At 34.4% G+C, this 17,168-nt stretch overlaps 1 protein-coding gene across 2 annotated transcripts; it reads left to right on the forward strand.

Annotated features, from left to right (window-relative positions):
- Nucleotides 1–53: 53 nt before the first annotated feature.
- Nucleotides 54–15,201, forward strand: LOC100266917 (chloride channel ClC2). Of its 2 annotated transcripts, none has more exons than XM_010646241.3 (9): nt 54–827; nt 1,817–2,219; nt 3,732–3,926; nt 10,833–11,287; nt 11,417–11,521; nt 12,174–12,407; nt 12,566–12,778; nt 13,515–13,777; nt 14,649–15,201. In XM_010646241.3, the coding sequence occupies exons 1-9, from the start codon at nt 480–482 to the stop codon at nt 14,710–14,712; spliced, it is 2,280 nt and encodes a 759-aa protein (XP_010644543.1). In that variant the 5' UTR covers nt 54–479; the 3' UTR covers nt 14,713–15,201. The 2 variants fall into 2 exon arrangements, with proteins under 2 accessions (XP_010644543.1, NP_001268117.1); NM_001281188.1 differs by having other exon boundaries at nt 726–827; nt 13,545–13,777.
- Nucleotides 15,202–17,168: the final 1,967 nt, after the last annotated feature.

Raw genomic sequence — 17,168 nt, forward strand, 5'->3', positions numbered from 1 at the left:
ATTTTGTATCTGTTACTTGATGTCAAAATTCAGTCAATGTCTTTTTCCATCATAAATTTCAAATCATAGCGACTCCCTTACCATATTTTGACATTTTTATGATTGGGTTCGAATATTTATTTATTTATTTATTTTTATGGTAAAGTAATTTGGATGCCTTAACAGAGCCGGTGGAAATTTTGTGAGTTGAATTGACCCAGGACGTGTTTGCCTGGCGAGAAATTGAAGGAAAGGGGTAGAGGCTATGGAATTACGTGCACAAGCCGGTTGTCGTCCTTGCACAATACACAGCACGTGAAAACGTTGCTGATTTGTTTTATAACTTGAGATCAAACGCGGGGGTTTTGATTCTGAATTGAGGAGTGGGCTTTTGTCCTGTGTTGCTTGTTGCGTAGGCTACAGTTAGGATTGTCGAGGAAGGTTGTGTTGTCCATATATGTGGAAGCGCGTGATGATGATATGAGAAGAGGAGGAAGGGGATGGAAATGTCGGGAGGGGAATTGAGCGATCAGAGTCATCTCCTGAGATCGAACGGAGAAGGGGACGTGGAAGTTGGAGGAGGAGGAGGGGGCAACAGCAAGAGTAAAGGCATTAAGGATCTACTGAAGCATCACCTGGATCGAGGATTCTCCGGACGCCGTCTCAGCTTCAAGCGATTGGAGAGTAATAGGGAGAGAGACCTCCACAACCATCACCATTCCTCTTTTGATCACGCCGACCTCGGCGATGCCCTCGGCGACAGCGCCCCTCCCGAATGGGCTTTGCTCCTTATTGGCTGTCTTCTCGGCCTCGCCACCGGTCTTTGTGTTGCAGCCTTCAATCGTGGGGTCCGTTTTTCTTCGTTAGCTTCCTTTTTTCGTTTTTGTTGATCTGGATCTGTTATTTCGTGTTTTCTCAATACTGATTCGTTTCTTGTCTTTTTGGGAAAAATATGAATATCTTTTATGAGAACATATGAATAGACTTTAAACCCAAAAAAGAAATTTTGGAATTTGGTGTTCAGGGTTTAAAGGAAGAGATAGCACTTCACCATAGAATCATAATCCCATATCAACAAAGTGAGTAGATTAGTGGCAGTTCAATGCTGTGAGTTGGTGGTTCTGGTTGAAGGGGAAGACTAAAGAGCACTTTGGGTTCAATTAGTAAGAAAAGTTATGCTAGCACTTGATTAGGAGGCTGGTTTGAATCAAGTTTTGATGTGTGATTGAATTCACTGGAATGACTATCACATGTCTTTGAATGGAATCAATTGTGGGATTTCTAGTTCTGATGAACGAGGTCAAGATAACTAATAACCAATTTATTGTGGTGGTCTCTTCTTGTTCTGAAAGATGATATTGTTTTCTAATTCTCTCCAATTTATTCTTCTGTAACTTAGGCTCAATATGTCGTGCAATTACACTTATATTGATACTTGATAGATGATAGATGGTGCTTTATAACCAGATGAAAGGGGAAAAGAGTGGAAACCAATTAGATCATGTTCTATGGAAATCATGGATATTGATCTTTACATGATGGGTCTCGATGCTCATTTTTTTTTCCTTATTTGGAAGTACACAAAACACAATCATTTAAAATCTCTTGTGATAGAAGATTAAAATAAATTAAAGTTCTAATCTTTTTAGATGCCACTATCCTTCATCTATGTTTGTATGCAGATCATTTTCTCTTCTTTGCAGATGGTGGCCCTTCTATCTGATATTAATATGCTTGATCTCTATTGTTATCTTTACATATTAAACCTTTTGTTGTTACTCCAAATCTTTTTCTTTTCTTTTTTACATTTACTGACTCCAAAGTGCAACTTATCTAGGTGCATGTAATACATGAATGGGCTTGGGCTGGAACTCCAAATGAGGGTGCTGCTTGGCTCCGGTTACAAAGACTAGCTGATACTTGGCATCGGATACTTTTAATACCTGTCACAGGAGGAGTTGTTGTTGGCATGATGCATGGTTTACTTGAAATATTAGACCAAATAAAGCAGTCCAGTTCTTCTCAAAGGCAAGGTTTTGATTTGCTTGCTGCTGTCTCCCCAACAATCAAGGCCATCCAAGCTGCTGTGACCTTAGGCACTGGTTGTTCCTTGGGTCCTGAAGGCCCTAGTGTAGATATTGGTAAATCATGTGCAAATGGATTCTCAGTAATGATGGAAAACAATAGAGAACGAAAGATAGCTCTCGTTGCCGCCGGGGCCGCAGCTGGCATTGCTTCAGGTATCTTGTGTCTCTGGTTGCAAATTGTTTTAATTGTACAAGTTCTCTCTTCTTCTTCCGTTGATTGGCACATTTCCAAAATGATTTATTGGGTCTGTGCTTTGGTTGTTAAGATAAACCCAGAAAGAGTAGATTTCTAATGCGATTCTGGATTTCCCTTTGTTGCAATTCATCTTATGGCATTTTTCTCAAGGATAGCCTAATGCAACAAAACTGTGTACACTTAATGCTCCAATAAGTAATGATAAGATACTAAAAAATTTATTAATTGATAGAAGTCTAGACATATATTGCTTCAAAGGTATAAGATCTTGATGATGAAAGATTGAGGTTGTTGCAGTTTTTCTTGCGGTAATTCACCATGCAACTTCTGCATGTGATTAATAATATCACAAGTTTTACCTTTGAATGAGCTTGAATATGCTCTAATTTGTTAGTATGCTTTAGCAGGTAGTGTATCTTAGGAGTGGGGTGAAGAGTTGCAATAGTTGCTTGGAGATGCCTCCTGTCCTCTTTTCACATCCACTTGCATTGTTGCAACAATAATTTGGGCTGGGGCTAATTTGAGATCTGTCTCACTTCTGTATTTCTGTGTGGAAAATTCAGCACTTCATTCAATGAAAGATATTCTCTGATTCATATTCAACTTTGTTAGCATGTTTGGCTTCCTTCACTTGACCATAAAAATATCTAGTTCTTTATAGAAGCATGTATTTTTTTTTCTCCCCTTGTTTTTATTTTTTGATAGACAACAAGATCATGTATTAAGAAGTGCCAAAAAGGAGGGGGCACGTTTTACGTATTCAAGTAGTATACACAGAAACAACCCAAGACACACCTCAAACAAAGATGATCTACACTAACAAACAAAGGAAAGCAAGGCTAACCATAATAAAGAGTATCTAGGAAATTCAACATAGAGGGGAACTCCAACTTCAAAGAATCCCTAGACCACTCAAAAAGTATCTGAATGAAGGGATCCTTTAATCTTTGGTCGGAAAGCTCTTCATCTTTGAAGGTCCTTCGATTGCGTTCTTTCCAAATATACCAAAATAAGCAAATGGGAGCCAAATGCCTAACTGCTCTTTTTTTCTTTTAAAACCCCTTAACTTTCCATCGTAGAAGGAGATTTCTCACTGAGTCTGGAAATACCCAAACCAATCCAAAAAGGACTAACAAAAAGGTCCATAGTTCTCTTGTCTTGGCACAATGAATCAAAATGTGATCGGCTGATTCTTCATCATCTTTACAAAGATCATATTTGTTGACCATTTGCCATCCCCTCTTCATTATATCTACAATTCAAATCTTCCCCCAAATAGCTTCCCAAGCAAAACAACAAGTTCTGAGAGGAGCATGGGATCCCCAAATCTCCTTGCCAGGAAAAACCACATTATTCTCTATCTTTAGAGAACAGGAAAAACTACATTATTTTTTCTCCTCTCTTTTTACTTCAATTGTGTCCATATTTATTTATTTTTCATTGTTTTATTTTCTTTTTTCTCCCTTCAGGTTTTAACGCAGCTGTTGCTGGTTGTTTCTTTGCCATTGAAACGGTGTTAAGGCCTCTTCGTGCAGAAAACTCACCTCCTTTCACAACTGCAATGATAATATTGGCCTCTGTTATTTCATCTACTGTGTCCAATGTTTTACTTGGGGAGAAACCAGCTTTTACAGTGCCTGTGTATGAACTGAAATCTGCAGCTGGTATTTATCTTACTCTAACTGGGTTTGTTAAGATATGTATTTATATTTATGTGTATATATGCATGTGCTGTTTATTGATTTGTATCTATGTGTATATGTAAACTGACCCTATCTGATGATCCTCATCTTCTTATCGATTCTTTTAACTAAAAAAAAAAAAAAAATCTGATTGTGCTTAGTTTACCCTTTTTCTCAAAAAATTTCTGGTTTCTCTGAATAAAATATTAGTTTTCTCTATCCTCTGATAAACATTTTGATTTGATTGTTTTCAAGTTATCCTTACAGAGTTTTGTTTATCTACTTACTGAATTGAGGGTAGAAAATAGTTGCTTTTGCACCTATTTTTTTTGTTGATAGGGAAATAAGAATAGATTCATTAAAAAAACATCTAATGAAAATGAGGGTGCAACCTTAGTACTCAGAAAGGTATACAAGGCTTGTCAAGGCCACAAAAGAGAACAGGGAAAGAGCCTCACTGAACTGCCTTGGATTACCCATTGCATGAACTACCGACAAAATCTATCATGGAGCAATTGGTATCCCCCCCAAAACAATTTTTCACGCAAGTAAAAACTCTAAGAAACGTTGTACGTTCCTCTCCTTGAAAGTTTCTTCTATTCCTTTCCATTCAAATTGTCTAGAATGAACAAAGACTGGCATCTTCGATGGCATCTTTTTACTTTGACCTATGAACTATCATACAACTCAGCTAAACCTTTAACAACTTTCCATGGAAGAACCTAGGCCACTCTGAAACAAGAACGACCATAGGATAGAAGACCATTCACATTGAAGGAAATATGGTTAGTTGACTCTTTTTGTTGCTTACTAAGACAATACTTGTCATCCTCTAACCTCTCCTCATTAGGTGAGAATTTTCCCTCAAAGTTCCTCTAAATGAAGAAGCAAGCAAATATTGGACAGCACCTTAGAAGTCCAAATCTTTCTGACCAAAAAGGACAGACTTTTTCCTGACACAAATAATTGTAGTAGGATTTGATTGAAAAGATACCCTTCTAGGATGCTGTCCATACCAACTTATTTTTGGAATTAACATGGAGAGACACTGAATGTAAAAGTTGCAAAAAATGCTCCACCATCTCCATCTCCCAATCAAAGAAAATTTGATTGGAAAATGGGTCCACCACCATTTTCCCTACATTTTTTCTAAGGACAGACTTACACCACTGAATGTAAGAGTTCTAAGAACTATATCTTGATCGCTACATGGGTCCACCACTCTAGCATCTTTTTGCATTGCTACATTTAACAAGATTGGAAAATGATCCCTGAAAGACATCTAATTTCACCATATGTAGTCCATACTTATGTCCATGAATCATTTACCAATGGAAATGCTATTGTTCATGCCAAAGTATCTCACTCTTTGCTTATGGGTTTCCAAAGGCCTTTCTACTAACCCTATATCATCAAACATTTGTCGTCTCTCCAAAGTTTACAAAATGATGTGCATCTATGATGGAAAATAACATTCAGCAACAATAATTTAGCAATTTTAGCATTTCAATTTTTTAATTGGACCTATTTTTTATTTTATTAAAATAGGTTGTTGAATTTCTATCTGTTTTAATTTCTAGTTTGATTAGAAAAGGAAGTTATATTCCTATTTGGAAACATAGTCTTGTTCTGATTATGAGAATGAGTTCCATGGGTGTATATAAACCCACATAGTCTTTCAATTTAAATAAATATGTTTTTCAAGAATTTAATAGCTTTTGTTTGCTCTCTTGCTTTTTGCTCACCTGTTGGAGCTATTTATATAAATCATGTGTACTTTTGTGTACCCTTATTCAGGTGCATGTAATATATTTTCCTGTTTTGCCTATAAAAAAAAAGAAAAAAAGAAATTGAGGATTTAGTAGTAATGGAACTTCTTAAAGGTGTGATTTCTAGGAACCTTGGTATGATTGTGAGGGATTTATGTTGTTTTTTTCCTTTTCACTTAATTGTGATTGCCAATGATATATTCTTTTTTCTTTTATATGTTTTTTGTCTTCTTTGAACTCTCATACCATTATATAACACTAAGTTTTTAAAGGTGAAAAGCATAAAATAAGGTGTTTTTGTGCCCTTGAGGCAAGGTGTAAGCTTCGAGACTTTTGAGGCATAAGCCTTGGAACTTTGACTTTCATAATTAATAAATATTTAAAAATAGTTTATAAAAAAATTTAAAATAAAATATATGATATACTTCATAATAAGTCAATTTAAATTACATATAAAATAATTGAATTAAATAATTTTTTTCTTACATTAAAAATGGAAAAATTAAATTGCATAAACTTTTTGCTACAAGCATATGAAAAAAAATGATTTTTTTTTTTGTAAGTTTTTTGTTACATGAAAAAGATAAATTGCATAAATTTTTGCTATATGAAAAACAAGAATAATTAAATTGTATAAAATTTTTGCTACATGAAAAAAACACAGAAATCAGTGGAGTTAAAAAAAAAATTGCATAAATGATATACAATGAGAGTGACATAAATAACTAACAACCTCAATAAAAACAAACAAAACATATAAATTGAAGTAATAGAAAAAAACCTAAATGTTGGACTGAGGTGCGTGCGTGAGAAGAGAAGTTATGTGAATGCATTGAGAAGAAGTGGGACTTAAAAATCTAAATGAAAAAAAAAAAAAAAAAAAATCTGAAACATGGCTGTGTCAGAAGCATGCCTCACATATGCCCTGACCTCTTAAGGTGTACGCACCTTTGGGGGTTCTTTGCTTTTCTTTTGTGTGTTTTGGGTTCACATCATGCTGAAGCGTGCTCCAAGGTGTGCCCCTGAAGCACACCTTTGAAAACACTAATATAGCAAAAATCAACTTTTACAGTGCTGGAGTTTTTATAGTCCTGCATCACTCCACAAACTATTCTTCTCACTAGTGTATCTCTACAACCTTTTCTTAATCAATGCCTTGTTCAACATTGAGAGGTTCTAATTGCCAACCATTCTCTACACTTTTAGAGAATACTACATTGCCATTGATTATATGGATCTTACTATCAGAAGGCCCACTTCTCCACAGAAACTCTCCTTGAACTTTTTTCAAGTTTAAGTTGAACTTTCCTAGGAAAAACTATGCGTGACAATAGGTAACTGTGGGTGTGGGTGACAATAAGAAAATTAGGAAAGTAAATGGAGTTCTTTTCAACATTGTAAGCTTGACTCCTTTTGGAAGGTTTTAAACCTCTTGCATGAAGACAATCTTTTCTTTGAAACTCTTCTCTACTGAATCCCAAACAGCGATGCATTCAAAGGAAGCCCCAAGAAGTAAACCTAACACTTGATAGGCAGTTGCCCTGAAAACTAGAGGCTGGATGCCCTTGCCTCAACTATCTCCAGCTCCAAAAGAGTCTGGTTGCAGTTCACTAACTAGCATAATAAAGTGAATTGTTGAAATGTTAGACATAATTTGACCAATCCATTTTTCTCCAAAACCGATGCTACCTAACAATGAAAACAAAAACTCCTAACACTCATAGCACTAAATTCTTTCATAAAATGACAAATGCTCATAGGAGGAATTTTTTAGCCAAGATTAAGTTAAATGGTTGCTAGCTTTCTGAGGACGAGGAGATAAAGGAGGGGCTAACTTAGCCCTTTCGTAGACTTTTATCCATTTCTAGTGATTGGAGACCAAGTATTGGAGGATTGTCATTGGGGAGCTTGAGTAGAACTGTTGTTGAGGCTATGGAGGTTCCGTTTTTCGAGGAGGTTTTGTTTGCTCTCTAGTCGATGCATGTGGATAAGGTGTTAGGGCTTGACGCTTTCTGTATGGTGTTTTGGCTACATTGTTGGGATTTTGTAAAGCATGAAGTGATGAGTTCTTTCAAAGAGTCCTATGATTATGGTTCTTTGAAAGAAGTTTAAAATGCCATAGTGTTGGTGTTGATTCCAAAGAAGGAATGGGTAGAGGACTTGAAAGACTTTTGGCCTATTAGTTTGGTGGGAGGTTTCTACAAGTGGATTGCTAAACAATCTTTCATGTATATTTGGTAGGAATGGGTCAGAGTGTCTATAGGTGATTGCTCTTTGTCCATGATGGGCTTTGTAGTGTTGTTCAACTCTAAGTAAGGCGTGGTTGTTGTTTTTTATGCATCCCTCGCCTTGGTTTTTTGGCTGGTTGGCATCCTTGTATGCATCGGATATACTTTTGTGTACTTTTCATTGAGCCATTTAATACAATCAATATTTACCTATAAAAAAGAATTATTGGTAATCCGTTATTTGTGTCCTATCTAGAATTTAGTAAGTCTTCTTTGCTAATAAGTCATTATACTTTTAAACTCTTCTTTGTTTTCTAAATGATGATTATTTTATGGAAATCTCTAGTTTCTAAAAGTTTCTACATTTTAAAAAGTTTATATTTTCTGAAAGTATTCACTTATTTATTTTTTAATCCTATTGTTCGAAAAGTTTTGTACTTTAGGAAAGAGCTAAGAGTGATAATAAGTTACCTTATAGGTTAGGTTTTGTTCTTAGTGGTTTGTTTGGTTTTTTGAATTTTTTCAAAGCCTATAAATAGGGTTACCTGATGAAACCAAGAGAACAATAAATAAAATGTCGAATGATATCAATTTTTGTTTACTTTGCTAAAGAATCAATGGTGTGATTCTCTCTCTCTCTCTCTCTCTCTTCTAGCAGAGACTCCCAAAAGGGCTTATTTAAATTCCAAGTCTTTCCTATCTTTCCCTTTTTTATCTTTTGTTTACTTTTCTTTTTTCTTTTGCTTGATGCCATAAGCTTACTTCCCTGTTTTTAAGCATTCACACATGGTTGCTTTTTGAATCTAAAAGTGCAGAACTTGACCTGATCTGGCCTGAACAGGGATCAAATCTAACGGCATTCCAATGTTCTTAGTAGATGGGAACAGTTCTCACCCTGCCTCTGGTTTGGTCTGAGAATGGAGTACTTTGGCTGTGGGGGTACGGTTGGGATAGGGGCAATCTGCCCCGTTGACATCCCTAGTTTGAACCACTTTCCTTTCTCCTTTATTTCACCAAAGAACGGCTTTCCAATTTCCTTGTAGCAGCTATTTTAGCAATCACTCCAAGTCTTTCTACTCACTTTTAACCACCTTGAATAACTTTTGCCTCTTCCTATATCTTGCTTCAAATCTTCCTATTGCCTTTCCTGAATCTATTTCAAAATTTTTTTGCATCCACTGCCATAAGCTTTTAAGGATGCAACCACCACATGGTCTCTCTGTATCAGCTTCCTTGTGAATCTTGCTCGCTTGATGCCAAGATAGATGATATGAACCATGTTTGGAATAACAATTTTATTTTATTTTTTATAATTTTATTATTATTTTAAACAAGAATTGTTTTTGGAATAGTTTTTTGCTTTTGGCTTTCACTAGAAAATGAAGTTGAAGCTGAATTTATCATTTTAAGTCTTATTAAACATGAAAGAGCATCTGGCATAAGCTAAAAAGGATTTTCTGAAGAAACAACTTTGGTTTTACTTTCATGTTAAACCTCTTTTTTGAGCAAGAAGCTCATTTAGTTGTAGTTTTAAAAGGCGCAAGCCACACCTAAGGTATGAAAGTCTCTTGAGACTTAGGTGCATGGCGCAACACAAGATGCACACTTGAGCGAAGTGAAACACGGTATAGGCTGCATGATAATTTTATAAAATATGATCCAAAATCCAATCCAAGTAACAAAAAATTTAAGATTCCAAACATTTAAAAAGAAGCATGTAACAAAAAAATAATAAAATTATATGAATTTCAATATATAATTACAAATTCCAAAAATAAAAGTGTTTAAAAAGAAAAAGCAAAGTAGATGAGGCTGTGCCTGTGCACCAAGGTGCATAAGCAAGGCACTATAACTAGGAGTGGTTGCGCCTTTGGCTTAGGCGCACTTTAAGTGCACCTTTAACAACTATGCATTTAGTATACAAAAGCAGTTTTTAGGTTTAAGGAGTTTTTGTCTTCCAAAAAAGTTGATCCAAATAGGGCCACATGCGTAGAATATGCAACTTTGCTCTTCATATTGCATTTCCCTTGTTTGTATGTCTTTATGTATGATAGTATGGGTGTGAAGTGTATGCATGTATGATAGTATGGGTGTGAAGTGTATGCATGTATGCATGTGCTATGCAAGTTCATGCATGCATGAATGTAATATGGGGCAATAACTGTGTGCTAACATTGGACCTGCATAGATCAACGCCTATTTGCACTTGTTCTGAAACAAATGTAATGAGAAAAGAGAGGAAGGAATCTTGAATTCTTTTACTTGGTTTATCATGGAAAATATGAAGAAAAGTGAAATGTAATGAGAGTTATTTAAAAATCATTAGGAACTTATACAATGTTATATGCATCATTCTCTATATAAAAGAGAAAAGAAATTGGAAAAACATGATATAGAAAAATTATTGAGTTTAAACTTTTGTTTCCTTTTTTCCTCCTTATTTTCTTTCTTTTCTCCTTCCTTTATATTCTCTGTTTGGACTGCCTTGATCAACTCCTATTTGCACCTTTTCTGAAACAAATGTAAATACTTGGGCTCCTTTTGGATCTTGGAAAATACCAAGGAAAAAGAAAGGAGAGGAAGGAATCTTGAATTCTTTCACTTAGTTTATCATGGAAAATATGAAGAAAAGTGAAATGTAATGAGAATTATATACAAATATTTAAGAACTTATACAATGTTATATGCTTCATTCTCTACATAAAAGAGAATTAATTGGAAAAACATAATATAGAAAAATTATCGAGTTTAAACTTTGTTTTTTTCTTCTCCACTTTTTCTTCCTTTCTCCTTCCCTTATATTTTCTGTGATCCAAATGAAGTCTTGATAAACTTATGTTGATGGATGAATGTTTGCCTAAATTTTGGTATTCATTGATGTTGCCTTGCAGAATTACCTTTGTACCTGATATTAGGTATGCTATGTGGGGTTGTTAGTGTAGCATTCACCCGCTTGGTCGCATGGTACTCTAAATCATTTGAACTTATCAAAGAAAAATTTGGCCTTCCTGCTGTTGTATGCCCTGCTCTAGGTGGCTTGGGAGCTGGGATAATAGCTCTTAAGTATCCTGGAATACTTTACTGGGGTTTCACAAATGTTGAAGAAATTCTACATACTGGGAAGAGTGCTTCAGCACCTGGAATCGGACTATTAGCTCAACTAGCAGCAGCCAAAGTTGTGGCAACAGCTCTGTGCAAGGGATCTGGGCTTGTAGGTGGCCTCTACGCTCCGAGTTTGATGATTGGTGCTGCTGTTGGTGCGGTCTTTGGGGGTTCAGCAGCAGAACTTATCAATTCAGCTATTCCGGGAAATGCTGCTGTTGCGCAGCCACAGGCATATGCATTGGTAAAGTTTTTCCTCTGTAATTGGCCAAGTTAACTTGAACGAGGATCTGGTCTTATTTCTTCTCCAGTTGGTAAAGGTGATTTTTGATCAATTGAATTTGATGCATATCTTTTCAAACTCTTAATGCAGGTTGGGATGGCTGCTACATTAGCTTCAGTTTGTTCTGTACCCTTGACATCAGTTCTACTTCTGTTTGAGCTGACAAAAGATTATAGGATATTGCTTCCTCTCATGGTAATTCTTCCATGTTCTTTCTTGATAATGATTCAGGCTTATTCCATAGCATAAGCTGTCTGGACTGTCTAAACATTTGGAAGCAGCTCATAGCTGCTTTCGCTCCCTGGAGCAGATTCTTTCCTTACATCCTTGTTTATCAGCTTAATCTAATTTCTTTTTTGAACATAAATTTTCTGCATGCCTAAGGTTTAGTAAATAATTGCAGCAACAGATGCTTTATTCTATTCTATTACACCACTTTTCAGTTTGCTGCTTGCAAAAAAGCAGTAATTACAGCCTTTTCTCCGTGGCTTGTTTTCCTTCATTTCTCGTGCCTGGCAGTGTGAACCATGTATGGGAAGGAAATATGCTATTGTTTTGAAGCAATCTAGAAATACTAGAATTTCCCAGTGATATTATAGGCTATTTCGGGATGATTTTCATCCATCGAATACATAAATAAATAAATAAAATGAAGAAGAAAAAGAAAAGAAAAAGGAAGGAAAGAAGCTATATGGAGGAAAATATATGCCCAGTATGGTGGCTTTAAATCAATATCTTACATATCCTGGCTTGGTTTGGTTATTCATCACAACACTAGATTTTTAGAACCTTGGATTAAGTTGTTATTTAAATGTTTGATTTTATGTTGTGTGAATTTTGCAATTAGGGAGCTGTTGGATTAGCAATTTGGGTTCCTTCTGTGGCAAACCAGGCCAAGGAGACTGAAGCATCTGATACAAGGAGTCCATCAAGAGGTTATTCCTTTGTTACGCCTGTTGAAGATAAAAATGAGGGCATTTGGAGACAAACTGGTGATGGAGATAGTCTAGAACTCTCTGTTATAGGAAATTCCTCTGACAATGAAGCAATTAATGATGATGTACTTCTGGAAGATTTGAAGGTTTAATTTCTTCTTTTCCCAACTGATAATGAATATTGATAAACTGGATCATGATTTGATCGTTTTAGTTTACCATGTAGTAGCCTGGAGCATAATTTCCGTTATTTGTTTTTGCTTTGTGGTCCTAGTTCCCTTATCCATACTATTGATTGTATCAGGTTTCCCAAGCCATGTCAAAGAACTTTGTGAAGGTTTCATCAACCATGACCTTGAAAGAAGCAACAAAATGTATGCATGACCGGCAGCAGAATTGTGTGCTTGTGGTTGATGCTGAAGATTTTCTGGAGGGAATCCTAACTTATGGTGACATTAAACGTTATCTGTCCAAGAAGTCCAAGGAGGCTCCTAAGGGTGATTCATCACTTCCTGATGTATGTACTGTTTGAACCGTACCATCTTTATTCCTGATATATTTAAAAAATTTACCACAGTTATAACTTTTGTTTTTAAAGTCACAATTATTTTATAATTATAATACATGTGTGTGTGCATTATAAGGGCTTGACCATGAAAGGTTCCTCTGTTGAAAAAAAAAAAAAAACGTGTGTGAATGTATGCATGTGTCTTGGATTTTAGATTCTTTTAGGTGATCTATAAGAAGTCAAGATGGTAGCTTTTCTGCTCAAAGGAATCTGAAGCAGGCTTTGGACCCTGACCTTATAAGATGGGGTTACAATGTGGAGCCTGGAAAACCATTTAATTAGAAGGTGGGCCCATAGTGTGTGTGTGTGTGTGCCTGCACGCGCATGCTTGGGTGCTACAATAGGAGCCTGGGAAACCATCTAGTTAGAAAGTGGGCCCATGGTGTGTGTGTACATGCATGTGTGTGTGTGTGTGTGCACGCGCTTGGGTGCAACAAGGCAGGCCCTCTGTGTGTGTTTCTCATCTCCATCCTTTTTTGGTGGTTGCTTGTGTGAGAAAAATTTATTAGAGCCAGATTTGAATTTCTATTGGAATGATGAGATGCTGCTAGCGGTGGTATAAAATTTTTACATTGATAGAGAAGGTTCTATTTATTCAGAGTTTCATGATACCTTCCTTTTTTTTATTCATGTTTCTAGTTCTAAAATGTGATATTTTACTCTGCCTCTTTATGGTCTTTCATAGAAAGATTTGCAAACCTCAAAACTTTTACAGGTAAATGCAAGTCTTGTTTCCTCTGTGTGTACTCGAGGGATGAGCTACCGTGGGCGAGCCCGTGGACTTTTAACTTGTTATCCAGACACTGACTTAGCAAGTGCAAAGGAGCTAATGGAAGCTAAGGGAATCAAGCAGTTGCCAGTGGTTAAGCGTGGTGGTGAACCAAAAAAAGAAAGAAAGCGCAGCATTGTTGCTATTCTTCATTATGATTCAATATGGAACTTTCTCAGGTGCTCATTGGTTTCACAATTTATGGTTATAGCATATAATGTCCTTGTTTGATTACCTATATGTGATGCTCGTTTCCTGGTTTTGAATTGATTCTAACACCTAATAATCCCCTTCTCTCTAACATACTCGTTTGTGTATGAGTGTGAGAGTGAGGGGGGAAAATGCTCGTTACTAGTAACAATGGTGTATCTAAATCACATGGCTTTCTTTTTCAGAATCCACCAAATTCTTTGTTCAGGAACTGTATGATTTGGTGATTTTAACTTGATAAACACTGATTTTCATTCTAAATCTTTGCATCGGTCTCTATGTAACAAAGCTAAATTGGTTTCTGAAATACTGGTTTCATATCTTGGTCTCTGCTTAATCTCTTCCATAAACATTTTAGTATTAGTCATGAGTTTGACAATATGATACTTGGTGCTTTTCAAAATACTTTTTTAGCTGTTAACATTGGCACTAGAGTGTTTTTCTTTCACTGATTGGGCATTGGCATGGTCTTTAAGATCTTCTTCGCGCCTATATCGTTTTTAGACTTCCAAAGCTCAATGAGTATCCAATAATTTCAACAGTCTTTCTTCATTCAAATCACTTTAATGAAATCTTAAATTCTAACTGCTTGTGTTAGCTACATGAATCTTATTGGCCATTCATCTCTACTACCGTTTGTTAGATTATATATTCTCCTCTTAAAGTACTTCTACAAAGAGGGATAGATGATTATGTCACATATAAAGAAATCAGGAAGGTAGCTATACTATATGCCTAGATATTTTTGCATATATTGGAATATGATTTGATTTTTGTACATGCCTTTTTGTCATATTTATTAATTGCTTCGTCCTATCTGATTTCCCTGCTCCTCTGCAGAGAGGTGATGAATGGCAGAATACCAGTCTATCAGCAGAGGAAAGAAGAGAATATTGGTGGTTAATTGCAAATAGCCATTGATGTGGTGATGGAACTGATTGTCAAGACTCAAATTCCATACTGCTGCTTGAAAACAAAGTTGATAATGAGAGCTCGGTGTTCCTATATAGACATTTGGGATTTGAGCCTCCATTCTCAGTTGATTCGGCATCTGTATTTCCTTCAATTGCTCATTTTGAGGGTAGAGATGGCTAGTATGATGAGTTTTGCTGATTCTTCTCCGTAATTTTGGAATTACAATCTGTAAATGTTAAGTTCCTATCCCAATTTATATATCAAACTACTGTATGAGTGGGAAAAAAGATAACAATATACAAATTAAGAGAAAAATTTATACTTTATTTTAGGCAACTTAAGTAGAGAATGCTTGTTGCTATATGGGTTAATTTTGGTGCAGAATCTAAGGAAAGCATATCGTTTGTCCCCTTAATTGGAATTCATGAATGTGATGACGATTCATATTAATGATAAGCACCCATGTTTTTCTGTTTTCTGCCTCGTCTTGTTTAATTTGACACCCATGGCCACGAGTAAGAATGTAGCAACTATAGGGAGCTGTGCCTCCAATGGAAGGCCTAAAGGCAGAGGTGCCCACTCTGAAAGCTTTTGATAGCAAAGGGGATGCTAGGGAGCTTAAGAATACCTATATCATATGGAGTGTTACTTCAAAGAAATGATACTCATGGTTCAAAAGGCTAGGTATGGATTTCCACCTTTTACAAGGTATGAGAGATAAGAAACACTGCCAATAATCACTACCGCGGATTCCAAGTCTTTGTAGATATTTTTCTATAGTTATTTTGGAGATACGAGTGGATTTAAATATGTATGTGACTCTTTACTTTCATGAATAGTTGCCGAAATTCAGTTGAGAAGGAACTTGGATGTCGTGACGGGTGGAACCTGACTCTGGGAGGAAAGGAAATGTGACCAATAACAAAAATGGGACCATGATAAAGGTAAGGGAGATGGAGAATTCAAGGGTCCTGTAGAGTTAGACATAACGTGTGGTGCTCTCAAGACAGGTAAAGACTAGGGTATAAGACAAACTTGTCCTAGAAAAAGAACTTCCCATTGGCACGACACCCTTGGAAAGGGTCAATTGGTTGTGACTGTCCGGTAGAGTAGATCCGTTTCCACCGGTGCATTTAATGAGATACGACGAGCATTAAATGTGATATGACCATAAGTCATAACTATGGTACGATAGAAGTCAAAAATATAAGATATAACCGAAACTTACTTCGGTGACATATAAACGTCGTGTAATAAATTTTTTTTTTAAATCATTTTAGTTAAAGTCTTAATCGACAATTTTGATACTTTATTTTTGAAATGAAATCGCAATTATCAAGAGGCTTTAGTTAAATTTAAAAAAAAATTAAAATTTAATTAAAATTATTAAATTACAATTTATGATTGAAATTTAAAAAATATACTTAAATAATAAATTATTTATATTTAAACTTAAAAATCTAGTATTACTTCAATAAATATAAATTGATAAATAAAAAATATTATAAATAAATATTTTATTTATTAATAAACTAATAATCTTAAAATAATAAATTTATATAACATATAAATAATATATAAAATTATATAATTTATTAATTTAAAATATTTAATTCGCAGTTGTTAATTGAGACTTTATTTTTACATTCATTTTTACATTGAAACTTCAATTGATAATTGAGGTTTTATTTTTGAACTAAATCGCAATTATCAAGAGGGTTTAGTTAAATTTTTTTAAAAAAATTAAAATTTAATTAAAATTATTAAATTACAATTTATGATTGAAATTTAAAAAATATACTTAAATAAAAATTATTTATATTTAAACTTAAAAATCTAGTATTACTTCAACAAATATAAATTGATAAATAAAAAATATTATAAATAAATATTTTATTTATTAATAAACTAATAATCTTAAAATAATAAATTTATATAACATATAAATAATATATAAAATTGTATAATTTATTAATTTAAGATATTTAATTTATTATTTTTTAAGATATTAATTTATTTGTATTATGACAAATTTATCTTTATCGAAATAATAGTATACTTTTAAGCCGTAGTTACTAACTGAGATTTCAATTATAATTTTTTTAAATTACAATTTATTATTGAAATTAAAAATACATACTTTAATAATAAATTATTTATATTTAAACTTAAGAACCTAGTATTATTTCAACAAACATAAATTGATAAATAGGAGATATTATAAATGAATATTTTATTTATTAATAAATTAATAATATTAAAATAATAAATTTATATAACATATAAATAATATGTAAAATTGTATAATTTATTAATTTAAGATATTTAATTTGTTGTTTTTTAATATATTAATTTATTTGTATTATGATAAATTTATTTTTATCGAAATAATAATATACTTTTAAGCTGTAGTTGCTAACTAAAATTTCAATATCGAAATAATAG

This window comes from Vitis vinifera, chromosome 19, assembly GCF_030704535.1.
Source record: "Vitis vinifera cultivar Pinot Noir 40024 chromosome 19, ASM3070453v1".
Lineage (NCBI taxonomy): Eukaryota > Viridiplantae > Streptophyta > Magnoliopsida > Vitales > Vitaceae > Vitis > Vitis vinifera.

What these genes read in the sequence shown, in the direction of transcription:
- LOC100266917 (XM_010646241.3), top strand. Translation starts at nt 480, where the DNA reads ATGGAAATGTCGGGAGGGGAATTGAGCGATCAGAGTCATCTCCTGAGA. An exon ending in CGCAGCTGGCATTGCTTCAG is followed by an intron (nt 2,220 to 3,731) that starts GTATCTTGTGTC and finishes TTCTCCCTTCAG; the next exon opens with GTTTTAACGCAGCTGTTGCT. An exon ending in TACTTCTGGAAGATTTGAAG is followed by an intron (nt 12,408 to 12,565) that starts GTTTAATTTCTT and finishes TGATTGTATCAG; the next exon opens with GTTTCCCAAGCCATGTCAAA.